Raw genomic sequence first — 13,980 nt, 5'->3', positions numbered from 1 at the left:
CGCAGCCACCTGGAATGGCCTGTGTGGTTACGTCAGCAGCTGGATGCGCAGCGGTTCTTCTGTTATTGTTGTTGTTGCTGCTGTTCCATTTTACTTTTATTTTTATTTATTTTTTAAGATTTATTTATTTATTTGAAAGTCAGAGTTACACAGAGAGAGAGGAGAGGCAGAGAGAGAGAGAGAGAGAGGGAGAAAGATGTCTTTAATCTGCTGGTTCATTCTCCAATTGGCTGCAACTGCCGAAGCTGTGCCGATCCGAAGCCAGGAGCCAGGAGCTTCTTCCAGGTCTCCCACGTGGGTGCAGGGGCCCAAGCACTTGGGCCATCTTCCACTGCTTTCCCAGGCCTTAGCAGAGAGCTGGATTGGAAGTGGAGCAACCGGGTGTCCATATGGGATGCTGGCACTGCAGATGGCAGCTTTACCTGTTATGCCACAGCACCAGTCCCAAATTTTACTTTTGATTATTAGGATTGCTCTTTATAGTTTAATTTGTTTTGCAGTTAAGTAAAATATTTACATGCTTCCAAAGTCAAATGAACAAAGAGATCACGATTTACTCTCTGCACCCTATTCCATCCCTCTCTAACAACGGCTGTTACAACCCAGGGCTTCTGCTTCCAGTGCTTGTTTAAAAACTACACACACACACTCTCACACACGCACACACACGCACATGCACACACACATGCACATGCGCACACCCATGTACCCGCGCGTGTGCACAAAGCAGCAGGTTTTTTAAGTGGTCCCTGTGCCCACTCTCCTTTCTGCGTGGTGGCTCTTGCTGTTGGCCCTCGCTTCATGTCAGTAACGTTCCTCAGAGGAAGCCCCTTTGCCTCTCTCAGCTGGCTGATTTTAAGCTGCTGCAGGTTTAGAAGGCAGTGGAGGATGGCCCAAGTCCCTGCACCCATGTGGGAGGCCTGGAAGAAGCTCCGGGCTCCTGGCTTCAGATCAGTGCAGCTCCAGCCGTTGTGGCCATTTGGGGAGTGAACCAATGGATGGAAGACCTCACGCTCTCTCTCTGTAACTCTGCCTTTCAAGTAAATAAGTAAATCTTAAAAGAAAAGAAAGAAATAATACAGCACACCTACCAGGCTCACCATCCCTCCCCCTGCACCTCCTGGTTCATGGATAGAATTTTTCTATTATTATTTGCAAGGTATTGGGAGAAGGAGAAGGAAAGATAGAGAGAAGGAGAGAGGGAGAGAGAGAGAGAAAGAGAGAGAGGGAAAGAGGGAGAGAGAGAGAGATCATCCTCTGGTTCACTGTGAAATGCCTGCAAAAGCCAGGGCTGTGCTGGGCCAAAGCCAGAGCCAGGACCTCCATCGGATGTCCCGCGTGCTCCCTCCTGGCTGGCAGGAACTCGGCCTCTTGGGCCGTGGCCTGGTGCTGTCTCCCAGGGTGCACATTAGCAGGAGGTTGCAGCGAGAAGTGAGAGCCAGGAATGGAACCCAGGCACCGTGGTGTGGGCACGCTCGCGTTTGCCGGCGTCTGCGCAGTGAGGCTGCATGCCTGCTGGACTCCATGGCTGGCCTGTGGGGATGGGGCGCCCGGCAGGTGCAGGTGGAGGAGTGAGGTGTTAGACAGCCCCAGTTCTGAGCCCAGGCCCCCTCCCTCACGCGGTGGGCTTTCTCCTACTTCCTGAACTTGCGGCTCTTCCTGCAGTGGGCAGCCACTGATGGGGTCTCCACGAGGCCTTTCAGGAGGGAACTTGGCTCAAGAAAAGCCCTGTTTCTGCAAGTCCACAGGCCGAGAGATGACCTCTTCTCTGTCCCCTCTCTGTGGCCTCTGCAGAAGAGGAAGGGGCAGAAGAGGCCGTCTCGGAGGCCGAGTCCTACCTGGACCTGCCCAAGCAGATTTCAGCAAAAACCACCAGGAAGATCCTGATGCTCCTGTGTGACGAGTCGGTGAGGCCGGGCTGGGCGGCGTCGGGGCTGGGCGGGGCCCGGAGTCGGGAGTAGGCGCCCCACCCCGGCCATGGCCGGGCACCAGGCCTAGAGCTTGCACCCCGCGCCCAGCTGGCCCAGCTATCAGGTGGTGCTGCCCCTGGGGCTCCTCAGGTTGTGGGCCAGGCCAGCCGGCAAGGGAGGCTGGGCGTGCCCACGCCCCCGTGCCCACGCCCCCGTGCCTGCTGCCAACTGCTCATTGTGAGATAGAGGGGGTGCCGGCCGGCAAGCCCCATCCCCCGCCAAGTGGTGAGGCCCCCTGCCTTGTGGCCCTTCTTTGGGGGCGCAGCTTCAGGCTGCTGGACGTCTGTTAGGCTTGGGCATCTGCACCGGGTGTCAGCGACGACACTTAGGGCTGGTTCAGCCGCGCTGAGTGCTTACTTAGAGTGTGTGGTTCTGAGGTGCAGGGAAGTGGGGGAGCAAGGATGGGCGGCCTCTGTCCCCTGGGGACAGCTGGGGTAGTTTTCTGTGGCACCGGGGCTGAGGGAGTCAGCTGGCAGGGCCTCCCCTCTCTGCAGGCTGCGGGGAGCCCGCCCCAGGCGCTCAGGGCCCCCATGCCCGCCTCGCTCCATGCCTGCCCCTCGCCCAGCTCGGCATTCTGCAGCACTTGGGGGGTCAGTGCTGTGACCGGGTCGGGTCTGGACCGCTGTGGGGGGGGCCTGGGTGTGCGCCCAGTGGCTGGTGGCTGAGGGGAATGGGTGCAGGGCACTCATGTCTGAGGCAGGGCAGGCCCTGGCCGTGCCCCTGCAGAGGCTCGGGCATGCGCACAAGGCCTTGCTCGCCTCCTGGGTTTTGCTCCTGTGCGCAGCCGCAGGCTGAAGCCCCCCTCTGACTGGAGCCACCTTCTTGCGCCTCCTCAGGGTTTCCTCATAGAGAGCAAGCTGATGAGCCTCCTCCTGCCCCTGGAGACGAGCGAGTGCTACCTGCTGCGGTTGGACGCCATCTTCTCGGTGAGTGCCGCGGGCCGGGCCGGGGACAGCCCCGTCTGCCCGACCTGGAACTCGTCTCCACCCTGGGAGTAGGCAGGGTCTCCCAGAGTGCCACTGGGCTCCGGGCTGCCCTGCCCTGCCCCTGCACGCAGCCATCAGCCATCGGCTTGTCCCCGGGCTGCACCCTGCCCGCGTCTCTGGTGCGCCCTGGCTTCGCAGTTGTGTGTGCAGCCGCCTGTCATCAACTTCTCCCACCCCCACCCCCCCACATCAGCCAGCAGCGCTGCTGTCAGCACAAAGGCGCCCGTTTCCTGGAGGTGCCCCACGCCCCGTGAATGCCCCGTGCCGTGGGCCAGGGCAGCCTCCAGGACACTGGGCGGAGCACCCTGGGCCCAAGGCCGCTGTCGCGGGCGCTGGGGCAGCCGTGCTGTTTCCTCTGCAGGCCCTGGGGATCGAAAGCGAGGAGGACCTGTACAAGCTGGTGCACTTCTTCCTGAAATACCGGGCTCACCATCTGTCCTCCAGCCAGGTGAGGAGACCTTGGGCCGAGGGGAGAGCGGCCCCAGGGAGCGGCCCTTCTGCAGAGATGGTGGGGAGTTTGGGGGTTTGTGCGGGGGGCCACCCCCAGCCTCCCTTGTTCTCATTTCCTGTTTGCTGGGGCTGAGAGGCGGCTGCTCCTTCCCTGGGCCCGGCCTCAAGGCGGGGGAAGGCACTGCGAGGTCAGCCCACGGCCGCCCACACCTCCGCCGTAACCAGGTCAGCCCATCCGGAGAAGTCGTCATACTGACAGTGTAAGCTACAGAAGTGTGGTGTGAAATAAAAACATTGAATTTGCACAATGTTTCAGCCTGGCTAGCCACGCGGTGAGTATCCTGATGTGTCTCAGGAAGAGCTGACCGGTGGACAAAGCCGAGAAGCGTGAAGGAGAAGAGAAGACGATGCACTGACAGTTTTCATAGGTGTTCTGCAGGGCAGCAGTCACTGTGTGCAACCTTAGGAGGACAATGATGGCCTGGTGAATAGTATTTGCAACTCATATTACAGGGAGGGCCAGTTTCCTTGGTATATAAAGAGCTCCCAGAAACCAGTATGAAAATGACCAGGAATTCAGTAGAGCGGATGATAGATAAGAATGAATGCCCCAGGAGGCGGTAGAGACGACCTTTAAACTCCTACAAAGCCGTCGGATTTCCCTGTAGTAAAAGCAGCGTGCGCCAAAGCTTCCCAGATTCCACTTTCCACCTGCTGGGCTGTCACCACCATGGAAGTTCACTAACACATGGCTGATACGGGCTGTGGATCCGTGGATCTTAATCTGGCTCCAGGTTCTTGCTGCCCACAGAGAGGAGACTTCAGAGTTGGGGGTGGGGTCTTGTCTTCCCGTGAGAAAGATTTCAGGCATAGACAGCTGTGGTAGGCAAGGCTTACGGGGTAGGGCATCCATCAGAACCGGGTGGTACAGAATCCGAGAGGTGGCCAGTCGCTCAGACTGGGGAAGGCAAGGTGACGTGGTTGAATAGAGCGAATGCCCCTGGCAGGCCAGAGGGAGCCGAGTGCTGGGCGCAGTCCGTCTTCAGGCGGGGCCTTATAGGGGAAAGGGGCCGAGTTCCCCCCGCCGTTCCTCCTCCCGCTCCTCCTCCTCCTCCAGGGGAAAGGGTTTGCTGAGTGTGAATTGGGACGGGTTCCTCCCCCAGGGTGCCCGTCTTGGAGGAAGGCTGTAGAGGTCACCAGGCCAGGTGCCCCGTCGAGCAGGGGGGCACCCTCCTGGGAGCTTCCCTTCAGGGAAGGGCTGAGACCACTTGGAAAGTTCCCAGGGTCTGGGCAGGGCAGTGCAGTGTAAACACGGGGCTGCTTCCGAAGGGGACGTCTGCAGTTGCTGGCTCCCTGCCCCTCTCACCTGTGGGTGCATTTCTAGCTTCCTGCTAGCAAAGTGGAGGCCTCACGCAGTGCAGAAGTGAGAGTGGACATGCTAAAGGCAGAGTGGACATCAGTTCAGGTGTGAGTGTGGCCCCCCAACACGGAGCGGTGCCTCAGCGAGGAAGCCCGGTCAGGGCAGTGGAGCCCCTGCCCCACCGCCAGTCTCCTTTATGAGGCAGGAGTGTGGTGCTGTCTGGGATTTGACTTCCACGTGGTCGTCATGGCGTCCTCTCCTGCCCGGTCCCAGCTGAGACAGGTGCAGGTGGGTGTGACAGGGAAGGTGGGCGTGTCGAAGCTGATGGGTGAGAGGGATAAAGTCGCAGTGCAGGGTTAGCACAAACTCCAGCGCCCTGTCCAGCTGCCCGCCTCGTTCCCCAGATCATGGTGATGGCAGAGTCCGAGTGTCACTTGTGCCCTCCAGGGCGCAGCCCTTGGCCACGTCGGCTGCTCCTCTCTGGGCTCCGGGTTCACGCTGGCTCCCGGCGCAGTGGGGCCGAGGTGCAGATGAGCTGCTCGCTCTTCAGGCATCGTCTGAAATGGCAGAGGGTGAGGTTCACACCGCGCTGTGGGGCTGGAGGAAGTTCTTTGTGCACACAGTCGGGGACGAGCGGTGGCATGGAAGGGGAGCCAGGGCTGGGGGCCGTTGCTTTCTTTGGGAGGGGTCGGGAGAAACTCGGTCTCTTGGATCTGCTTAACCCCAGGAGGTAAACTGAGTAGATTTCGGGACAGAAATAGGAAGGAGACTAAATTTAAAATTGAAGACATTTATTTTGTATTATGATTCAAAAGGATATGTATAATGTGTAAGCTTTAAGAATATCATTGAGGGGCCAGCGCTGTGGCGTAGCGGGTAAAGCCGCCACCTGCAATGCTGGCATCCCGTATGGGCACCGGTGTGAGTCCTGGCTGCCCCCTTCCAACCCAGTTCTCTGCTAATGGCCTGGGAATGCAGAAGAACTGGCCCAAGTCCTTGATCCCCTGCACCCATGTGGGAGACCCAGAAAAAGCTCCTGGCTCCTGGCCTCAGCCTGGCCCGGCTCTGGCCATTGTGGCCATTTGGGGAGTGAACCAGTGGATGAAAGACCTCTCTCTCTCTCTGCCTCTCTGTAGCTCTTCCTTTCAAGTAAATAAATCCTAAAAAAAGAGTATCAGTGAGATGCACCCCTGTGTGACCAGATGTGGAAGAACCCCGGTGCTGTCTGGAAGCCCTCGTGTGCCTCTCCCAGCACCCCCCCCCCCCCGCCCATGTTGGCCTCTGTTCCACCCCGGCCAGGTTTCTGGACGTCTCACGCCATGCTTGCCCTTCCTGCAGTGGGGCGTGGGCGTCCCTGACTGTGGTCCCCTTGCACCTTTCCCCAGATCGCCCCCTCGGACCAAGTGAACGCAGAGCGGCTGAGCACGGTGTCGTTCATGGAGCAGACGAGCGTGGTATCTGTGCCCGAGCACTTGAGCTTGACGTCAGCCTCCGAGGAGGAGCTGGCCGAGCAGACGGCGCCCGAGGGAGAGGCGGAGAGCCCGGTGGAAGGGGAGCAGGCAGAGAGGGAGAGCCCGCTTTCCCCCAAGCTCATTCACCCCAACGACGTCCTCAAGGTGCTGGAGGCCTTTGTCATGGGCCTGCGGAAGCCCAGGTGAACCGCGGCTCGGGCACGGAGCCTGGCAGAGGGCAGTGAGGGCCGCGGGGGCAGGAAGTGGGCCTCCAGAGGAGGGCCGGAGGGGTCGCTGGGCTGAGAAGGAAAGGGGTATGGCAGTGCTGGGCACTTTATTCACTCATCATGCATTCATTTGGCAAGCAGTTGCTAGGCCTGCCAGGTGAGGGCGCCATGGAGAGAACAATGCCGGAGCACGGTAGCAGGTGCACTGTGTGGTTCATGAGGAAGTGGCCTATCAGAGAGGGTTCTGGGAGGAGCTGGCACAGGAGCTGGGTGCTCCCAGGTGCATCAGGTGGGGACAGGGCTTTTCAGGACGCAAGGGCCCAAGGGAAGGCCTGGTGCGCCTGGGACTCAGGACAGGGAGGGATGACCACAGTGCCATGGGCTGTGAGGCTGGGGCTGGTGGCGAGGAGCCGGCCAGCTCTCACTGCGCCTGTGGGCCTGGGGCCAGGAAAGAGCTGGGAGCCGCGGGGGAGCCCAGGTCAGGGCTGCATTTTAGAAAGATCCTATTGGCAGCTGTGTGTGTGTGTGTGTGTGAGAGAGAGAGAGAGAGAGAGAGAATACAGGGAGAGCACTCAGGAGGTGGCAGTGTCCTGGGTTGAGGCCATCAGAGGGGGTGACCAAGTGAGAGCCGTTTCAGATGCCTTTGTGAAAGAAGTGGGTGTGGACATGCAGTCACTGGGGGCGGGGCGTAAACTGGGGTGGGGGTGGTGATGCTTTCAGGATGTCTGGTGGTACCCAGGGCCCGGAACCGTGTCCTGCCGATCGTCAGGCCCGGAGAGCCGAGCGTCAGGCCCGGAGAGCCGAGCGGGAAGGAAGGGTGGAAGAGCAGTGTGGGCCTGGCTTCAGCAGGTGACGGCACTGCTAGGGACAGGGGTGGGGCAATGACGGCTCCGTTGCTCTTGACCTTCAGGGATGCCCGGGCACCGCGGAAGATGCGGAAGGAGGAGCGCGATGACTCTGAAGACTCCAAGTACTGGAGGGCGCTGACCACGGTCATCCCTTCCTCCAAGCAGAACCTCTGGGATGCGCTCTACACAGCCCTGGAGAAGTACCAGTGAGCATGCGTCAGGGCTCTGGAGCGGGAGGCCGGGACGGGGCGCCGCCCTGCTCCCGCAAAGCCTGGGAGACAGAAGCCGCCCTTGGCAGCTCGTGTTGGGGGTGACAGCCCTCAGGCCCTGCCCTGCCTGTTCTTTTCTGCGGGCCTGGCTCAGTGAGGGGCCTGGGGAAAGGCGAGGTGTCTGGGGTCTTCCATCCTTGGCCAAGGATCGGGGACTCTGTGGGCCTCCACCCTGCTTTGCTGCCCACAGCCTCGTGCTTACCCAGAGGGCCAAGCTGCTGCTGGAGAACGAGTCCCTGGAAAAGCAGAACACGGAGCTGCAGCAGCTGCTGCGACAGTATCTCAACGCCCAGGTGCGGCTAGGGAGGGGCCCCGAGACCCCACGCTGTCGGCAGGGCAGGAGCTGGGGGTGCGGGGCGAGGAGTCTGCAGCCGCACCTCAAGTGGTGGCAGTAACCGGAGTGGACGACGCCCGAAGTCTGCTCCAGGGCAGCCGGGCTGTGACCAGGTCCCTTGGGCACTGTGGTTTTGGGCACCATCGCCCTGCTGGAACCGCTGCTGGTTTGTTTTTGTTTTTTTTAAGATTTATTTATTTAGACAGGCAGAGTGGACAGTGAGAGAGAGACAGAGAGAAAGGTCTTCCTTTTGCCGTTGGTTCACCCTCCAATGGCTGCCGTGGCCAGCATGCTGCGGCCGGCGCATCACGCTGATTCGAAGCCAGGAGCCAGGTGCCTCTCCTGGTCTCCCATGCAGGTGCAGGGCCCAAAGACCTGGGCCATCCTCCACTGCACTCCCGGGCCACAGCAGAGAGCTGGCCTGGAAGAGGAGCAACCGGGACAGAATCCGGTGCCCCAACCAGGACTAGAACCCAGTGTGCTGGCGCCGCAAGGCAGAGGATTAGCCTAGTGAGCTGTGGCGCCGGCCTGGGACTGCTGGTTTTTAAGTAGCACCAAAGCCAGGAGTAGCTTCACTGCCTATGGAGCCTCATTTGTGTGATCTTCCCTGGGGCAGACTCACTCCCCCGTTTCACCTGCTGGTGGTCCCGAGGTCCTCCACCCTGCCAGCCCAGGGTCTGTGGTCTGTGGTCTGGGGCGAGCCTGCAGGGCTTGAGAGAGTGAATCAGAGGGGAAGGCGGAGACCGGCGCAGGGGGCTGACGCCCCGTCCGTGGCTTGGGTAGGAGGCAGCCATGGCCTTTCCAAGAGGCGTCTTTGGGCCTTGGACAGGAGGAGCGGCCGTGGGGAGCCACCTGGGCCCCTGACTGCGGGTCCTGCGGGAGGGCCCAGGGGAGGACGATGACCTTCACTCTCTCTCTTCCAGATAAACTCAGAACTGCAGGTTCCTCCGACTCAGGTGTTCCGGGTCCCCACAAAATAGCAGCAGACCTCAAAGGGCTGAGTGTCAGGGCTGGCCCCTTCTGCCTGTGCTCGGGCCCACCCCCTGGGTCTCCCAGAGCCGTCTTCATGAGCCCATCAGAACAGGGCAACGAGAGGCCTGCACTGCCTGTCTCCTGCAGTTGTGATTAAAGTCTTTTTTTAAAAAAAAGTTGTGGCTGAATCTCTCTGAAGAGGCCAGGTCTGGTGACACGGGGGCCGCCGCCCTGCCTGTGTCATTGTGGACTTAGTCCCCAGGCTGCAGTCACCCATGGGGTGAACAGAGGCCATGGCCAGGGCCATGGGGCCCCTTCTTGCCTTGCAAGCAGCTGGTTTCTATGGGTGGAAGCTGGCGCTTTGGGGTCTCTGTGGGGTCTTCCACCTTCCAATGGTCTCTAGGCCTGAAGAACACTTTGGGTGCCCTGGAAGGGCCCCTGGGTCCACCTGGCGTACCCTCTGGGCTGTGGGCTGAGGCTCCTCCCATGGACAGCCTGGACCTGCTCGGAACCCTGGGCCAGGAGAGGCCGCTTGCAGGGCAAAGCTGTAGGCACCCAGCTGGTGCCCAGTTTACGGAGCCAGACTCACCGACCCTGTACCCCACCCCCCAGACCAAGGCAGCCTTGCCAGGATTTGGATTCTTTTTATTAAGAGAAAAGTCACACTCAAGAAACGAAGAAAGGCGGCGGAAACCCAGGTGCAGGCCGAGGGCAGCACTTGGAGAGGGAGCTCTGGCTGCAGCCGCAGGGCAGGGCACGGCTCCTTTCTGGGCTGGGGAGCTGTGGGGAGTGACAGGAACCTGCAACAGGATAGGGGCTGCCTGGGAAGGAGGAGCCACGGGCAGTGGGCGGAGCAGCCTCCACAGGGCTTGGGGGTGGGGACTGGTGGCCTCAGCCCTCCTCAGTCTGTCTAGGGGATGGGTGGGGGCACCTTTTGCTCCTTACTCTTGGAAGCCCTTGGCCCTGGCCCAGGGTCCCAGACTCAGCCCAGGGCGGGTTTGGGGAGACTTCCTGGAGAGCCAGGGCCTGGAGGAGGTGGTTCCCTGGCAAGATGGGGCAGGAGGTGGCTGCTCTGCGGCCCCATCCCTTTCCACGCCCCCCAGCCTGCAGGTGAGGACGAGGGGCTGGTTGGGGCTCCCCAGGGCAAAGGCAGCAGGCGCCGGCCTTCACGCCCCCAGCAGCTTCTTGACCATGTAGCCGGGCATGCTGTAGAGGAAGAGCGCCAGCATGAGCAGCGCCAGCAGCGCCAGCACGATCTTGATGATGAGCCACTTGTAGCGGGTGCAGATGAGGTACTTGATGGACTTGAGTGGGTTCAGGAACCAGACGAACGCCGTGTCCGGCCGGCTGCAGCGTGGCGGGAGGGTTCCGTCAGGGAGGGCACAGCCGCCCCTGGGAGTCCTCACCCCAGTGTCCTCCCAGACCCCACGAGGCCCTGTCACGGCCCCAGCCTCCAAAGCTGGGGTTCTGGAGCCCAGGTTCAAGTCCATTTCTAAGCAGCTGACTTGCCGCTCTCAAAGCCCTGTGCCCTCTGCAGGAACTCCTGCACTCCCCCCCCCCCCCGGGGCCTGGACGGCTCTATGCGAGCACGGGCAGCGATGGGGCTGGCCGCTGCAGGCCCTTGTAGTTGTTCGAAAGCAGGTGGCCACGGCAGCTCACGGTGTGTGATCCGAGTGCCCGCCCTTCCTCCCCCACCCGCACCCCAACACGGTGTTGCTCAACCTCTTCCTGATGAACAAGAACCTCCGACCCCGGCAGGCCCTGCCAAGGGGCTCAGCGCGCTGGTGGGGCTTTTCGAACGAGTGCCCTGCCCTCCTGGAGGGCCTGGGCTGCTCCCCAAGCTGGGCTCCGTGCAAGGGGAGCCATGGGGCAGGCGCTGGGCAGAGGACACCTGGCTTCAAGTTGCAGCTGTGGCTCTTTGAGCCCTGACTTCTCTATAAAATGGGGCTCACGGTAGAGCCTCGCTTGGAGAGCTGGTGCGTGGGGCACTGACACAGGCATGGTGGCTGAGAGAGTAAGAATCCAATGGAGCTACTGGGAGGCCCCGCGCTGGGAGCAGCCTTGGCACGACTCGCTGGCAGGTCCCAGCCAAACCCCTTCGCTGTCCGTATCTCAGCTTCCTGCCGCCCGCCTGTGGAGCTGGCGGAGGGCAGTGTGAGCCAGGGCTGGGGTGCAGAGCGCGCTGGACTGACAGGCTCCGCCTGTTTCTCTGGGACTCTGCTGAGCTGCCTCCCCTCTCTGACGAGTAAGTAAAAATGTAAAATAGTCACTTCCAGTTCTGGGAATTGATGAGTCAGCTTTAAAAACATGAAAGTTGGGGCTGGGGCTGGCGCTGTGGCACAGTGGGTTCAGCCTCGGCCTACGATGCCAGCATCCCATCTGGGCGCCGCTTCCAGTCCTGACTGCTCCACTGCCAATCCAGCTCTCTGCTAGTGCACTGCGAGGGCAGCGGAAGACGGTCAAGTGCCTGGGCCCCTGCACCCACGAGGGAGACCTGGAAGAAGTTCCTGGGTGCAGCCTAACACAGCCCTGCCGTTGCAGCCATTTGGGGAGTAAACCAGGCGATGGAAGGTGTGTGTGTGTCTCTCTCTCCTCTAACTCTACCCTTGCCTTTCAAATAAATTATTTAAACAAAAATAAAAACGTGAAAGTTGCTGTGTATGTGTGCTTGTATGCACATGTGTGCTTATGTATGTACTTGTGTGTGTGTGTGTGCCACAGGCAGCAGGGAGACACGCAGACCTCATGTCTTGCCCAGGGAGCCAGGCACAGAGCAGCGGGACAGAGCGAGCGGCAGGGCAGCAGCGTCAGGCAGAGCCAGTGGCTCGTGTGCCGCGGAACAGCGGCAGCCCGGAGGGTTCGAGAACCAGGTGAGGTTGGGGCTGGGCTGGCTGCGCCTGGGGAAGCCCGTCCGGGCCACGCGGTGCAGTTCCAAGCACTTCCCCGGCAGCCTGCGCCGGCTGGGGCCCTGCATGCCACCCATGCCACCATCGGAGCTGCCTGCCTTTGGCAAAAACCAGGGGCAGCCTTTGCCTCTGCTGGATGAGGGCGTCCCTGGGAGGGGCGGTGCTCCCTGCGCCCAGAGCCCCTCCTCTGGTTCAGAGCGGGAGGAGAGGGGAGGGAGGAGGCCGGGGCCTGGGTGTGAGGGGAGGACGGTGGGAAGGTTCTGGCTGCCCCTTCCTGTCCCAGAGTCCCCAGGAGCCAGGGTGGCGGGGTGGGGCGCTCACTTGGGTTTCTCCAGGGGGTCAGGTTCATTGCGGGCCAGGCCCACCGGGTTCTTCTCCGCCTCCTCCGCCGTCAGCAAGTGCAGTTCAGCCTCCACCTTGCCCTGTGCAGGACAGGACAGGCAGGTTCCAGCGCCCGGGGCTGGTGCCCAGCCCTTGGCACCCCAGCCCGGCCCCGCCCGCTGCCCACCGTGAGCTCGAACTCGTCATTCTCATTGCGGGCGAGCAGGGGCCACCAGCCCTTGACACGCTTCTGCTTGAAGATGGACACCAGGGGCACGTCCACCTCGCCGGTGGCCATCTCCATGGTGCACTGCTTGGCCGTCTTCGCGCCCCGTGGGAACCGGTTCAGGTCCAGCTCGATGGCCCCTGCAGTGACCGCCCGGTCAGCTCTGGGTGACGGCTCTGCAGCCCCGCGGCCTCAGCGAGCGCCTCCACTCGGCCGCCCTCCCTGCTGCTCCCGCCTGCACTAAACTCAGGCCATGGCTGTCAGCCACAGCGCATGCGGGGGGAGGGGCGGGACACGGACCCTGGCTGCTACCCCCACCCGGCCCCGCCCGCTCTGCACCCAGGAAGTCGTCGGCGGAGAAGTGGTCGGCATCCCAGATCTGCAGCGTGAGCCGCGCGGGGATCTTGTACTCGGTCTCGTCCCACGAGAACATGGACTCCTTCTTGGAGATGACGATCTTCTCCTCAGCCGCCAGGTAGTCGAAGGGGAACAGGTAGCGCCAGTTGAAGTTGCCCTCGCCCGTGAGCGAGTGGTAGTGCACGTCCGTGTCCTGCTTGTCCTCCTGCTGGCCCTTCAGCCACCTGCAGGGCGCCACAGCTGCGGACCAAGCGCGCCACCCCCCGCACCCCCCCCCCCCGCCCAGTGGGAGGCGCTCACCCACCCCCGCACCCCCTCCCCCGCCCAGTGGGAGGCGCTCACCCACCCCCGCACCCCCCCCCGCCCAGTGGGAGGCCCTCACCCCCCCCCGCACCCCCCCCGCCCAGTGGGAGGCGCTCACCCACCCCCGCACCCCCCCCCGCCCAGTGGGAGGCCCTCACCCACCCCCGCACAAACCCCCCCGCCCAGTGGGAGGCCCTCACCCCCCCCGCACCCCCCCCCCCGCCCAGTGGGAGGCGCTCACCCACCCCCGCACCCCTCCCCCGCCCAGTGGGAGGCCCTCACCCACCCCCGCACCCCCTCCCCCGCCCAGTGGGAGGCCCTCACCCCCCCCCGCACCCCCCCCCGCCCAGTGGGAGGCCCTCACCCACCCCCGCACCCCCTCCCCCGCCCAGTGGGAGGCCCTCACCCACCCCCGCACAAACCCCCCCGCCCAGTGGGAGGCCCTCACCCACCCCCGCACCCCACCCCCGCCCAGTGGGAGGCGCTCACCCACCCCCGCACCCCCCCCCCCCAGCCCAGTGGGAGGCGCTCACCCACCCCCGCACAAAAATGTCGCTGGACTTCTCCCCCGTGAAGAAGTCGTCGTCCTCCAGGACCACCTCGTCCGTGTTCCACACGATGACCCGCAGCTCGTACCTGCCGGCACGCGGGGCTGCTGAGCGGCTGGGAGGGGCGGCAGGGGCGCGAGGCCGGGCAGCCCGGGCGGGCCCTGGGGGCTTGGCCAGGAAGGGCCTGGGGCTGATGGGCCTCAGGGGAGCCCCGGGGAGCGCGATGGTCAGCCAGGCACATGGCTGTGTGCATGTGAGCAGGAGTGTATGTGTGTGCATGTGAGCAGGAGCATGTGTGAACACGTGTGCGCATAGGGACGTGTCTGTGTATACACACGTGTGCATGTGCGTAGGAGCCTGTGTGCACACGTGTGTGTACATGAGTAGGACCCTGCGAACACACGTGCGTGTAAGTAGCAGCATGTGTGCATGGGGACGTGTCTGTGTGCATG

The 13,980-nt window shown here is 62.4% G+C and overlaps 2 protein-coding genes across 3 annotated transcripts in view; one reads left to right on the top strand and one right to left on the bottom strand.

Moving 5' to 3' along the window:
• Positions 1-9,031, top strand: part of DRC1 (dynein regulatory complex subunit 1) — a 43,916-nt gene extending 34,885 nt beyond the window's left edge. For both annotated transcript variants that reach the window (XM_051843124.2, XM_051843123.2), the window contains 7 exons: positions 1,795-1,907; positions 2,807-2,896; positions 3,318-3,404; positions 6,152-6,420; positions 7,355-7,498; positions 7,752-7,854; positions 8,819-9,031. In XM_051843124.2, the coding sequence (XP_051699084.2) occupies positions 1,795-1,907; positions 2,807-2,896; positions 3,318-3,404; positions 6,152-6,420; positions 7,355-7,498; positions 7,752-7,854; positions 8,819-8,875 (863 nt within the window). In that variant the 3' untranslated portion in view covers positions 8,876-9,031. The remainder of the gene's footprint in view (positions 1-1,794; positions 1,908-2,806; positions 2,897-3,317; positions 3,405-6,151; positions 6,421-7,354; positions 7,499-7,751; positions 7,855-8,818) is intronic.
• Positions 9,032-9,497: 466 nt separating this feature from the next.
• OTOF (otoferlin) overlaps positions 9,498-13,980 on the bottom strand; it is an 85,801-nt gene continuing 81,318 nt past the window's right edge. The window contains exons 45-49 of the mRNA XM_070069338.1: positions 13,518-13,616; positions 12,660-12,901; positions 12,282-12,460; positions 12,095-12,195; positions 9,498-10,214 (exon numbers count right to left, since the gene is read on the bottom strand). Coding sequence (XP_069925439.1) covers positions 10,034-10,214; positions 12,095-12,195; positions 12,282-12,460; positions 12,660-12,901; positions 13,518-13,616 — 802 coding nt within the window. The 3' untranslated portion in view covers positions 9,498-10,033. The remainder of the gene's footprint in view (positions 10,215-12,094; positions 12,196-12,281; positions 12,461-12,659; positions 12,902-13,517; positions 13,617-13,980) is intronic.

The sequence above is a fragment of the Oryctolagus cuniculus genome, chromosome 2, assembly GCF_964237555.1.
Source record: "Oryctolagus cuniculus chromosome 2, mOryCun1.1, whole genome shotgun sequence".
Classification (NCBI taxonomy): domain Eukaryota; kingdom Metazoa; phylum Chordata; class Mammalia; order Lagomorpha; family Leporidae; genus Oryctolagus; species Oryctolagus cuniculus.
This window is presented reverse-complemented; position numbering and strand designations above follow the sequence as displayed.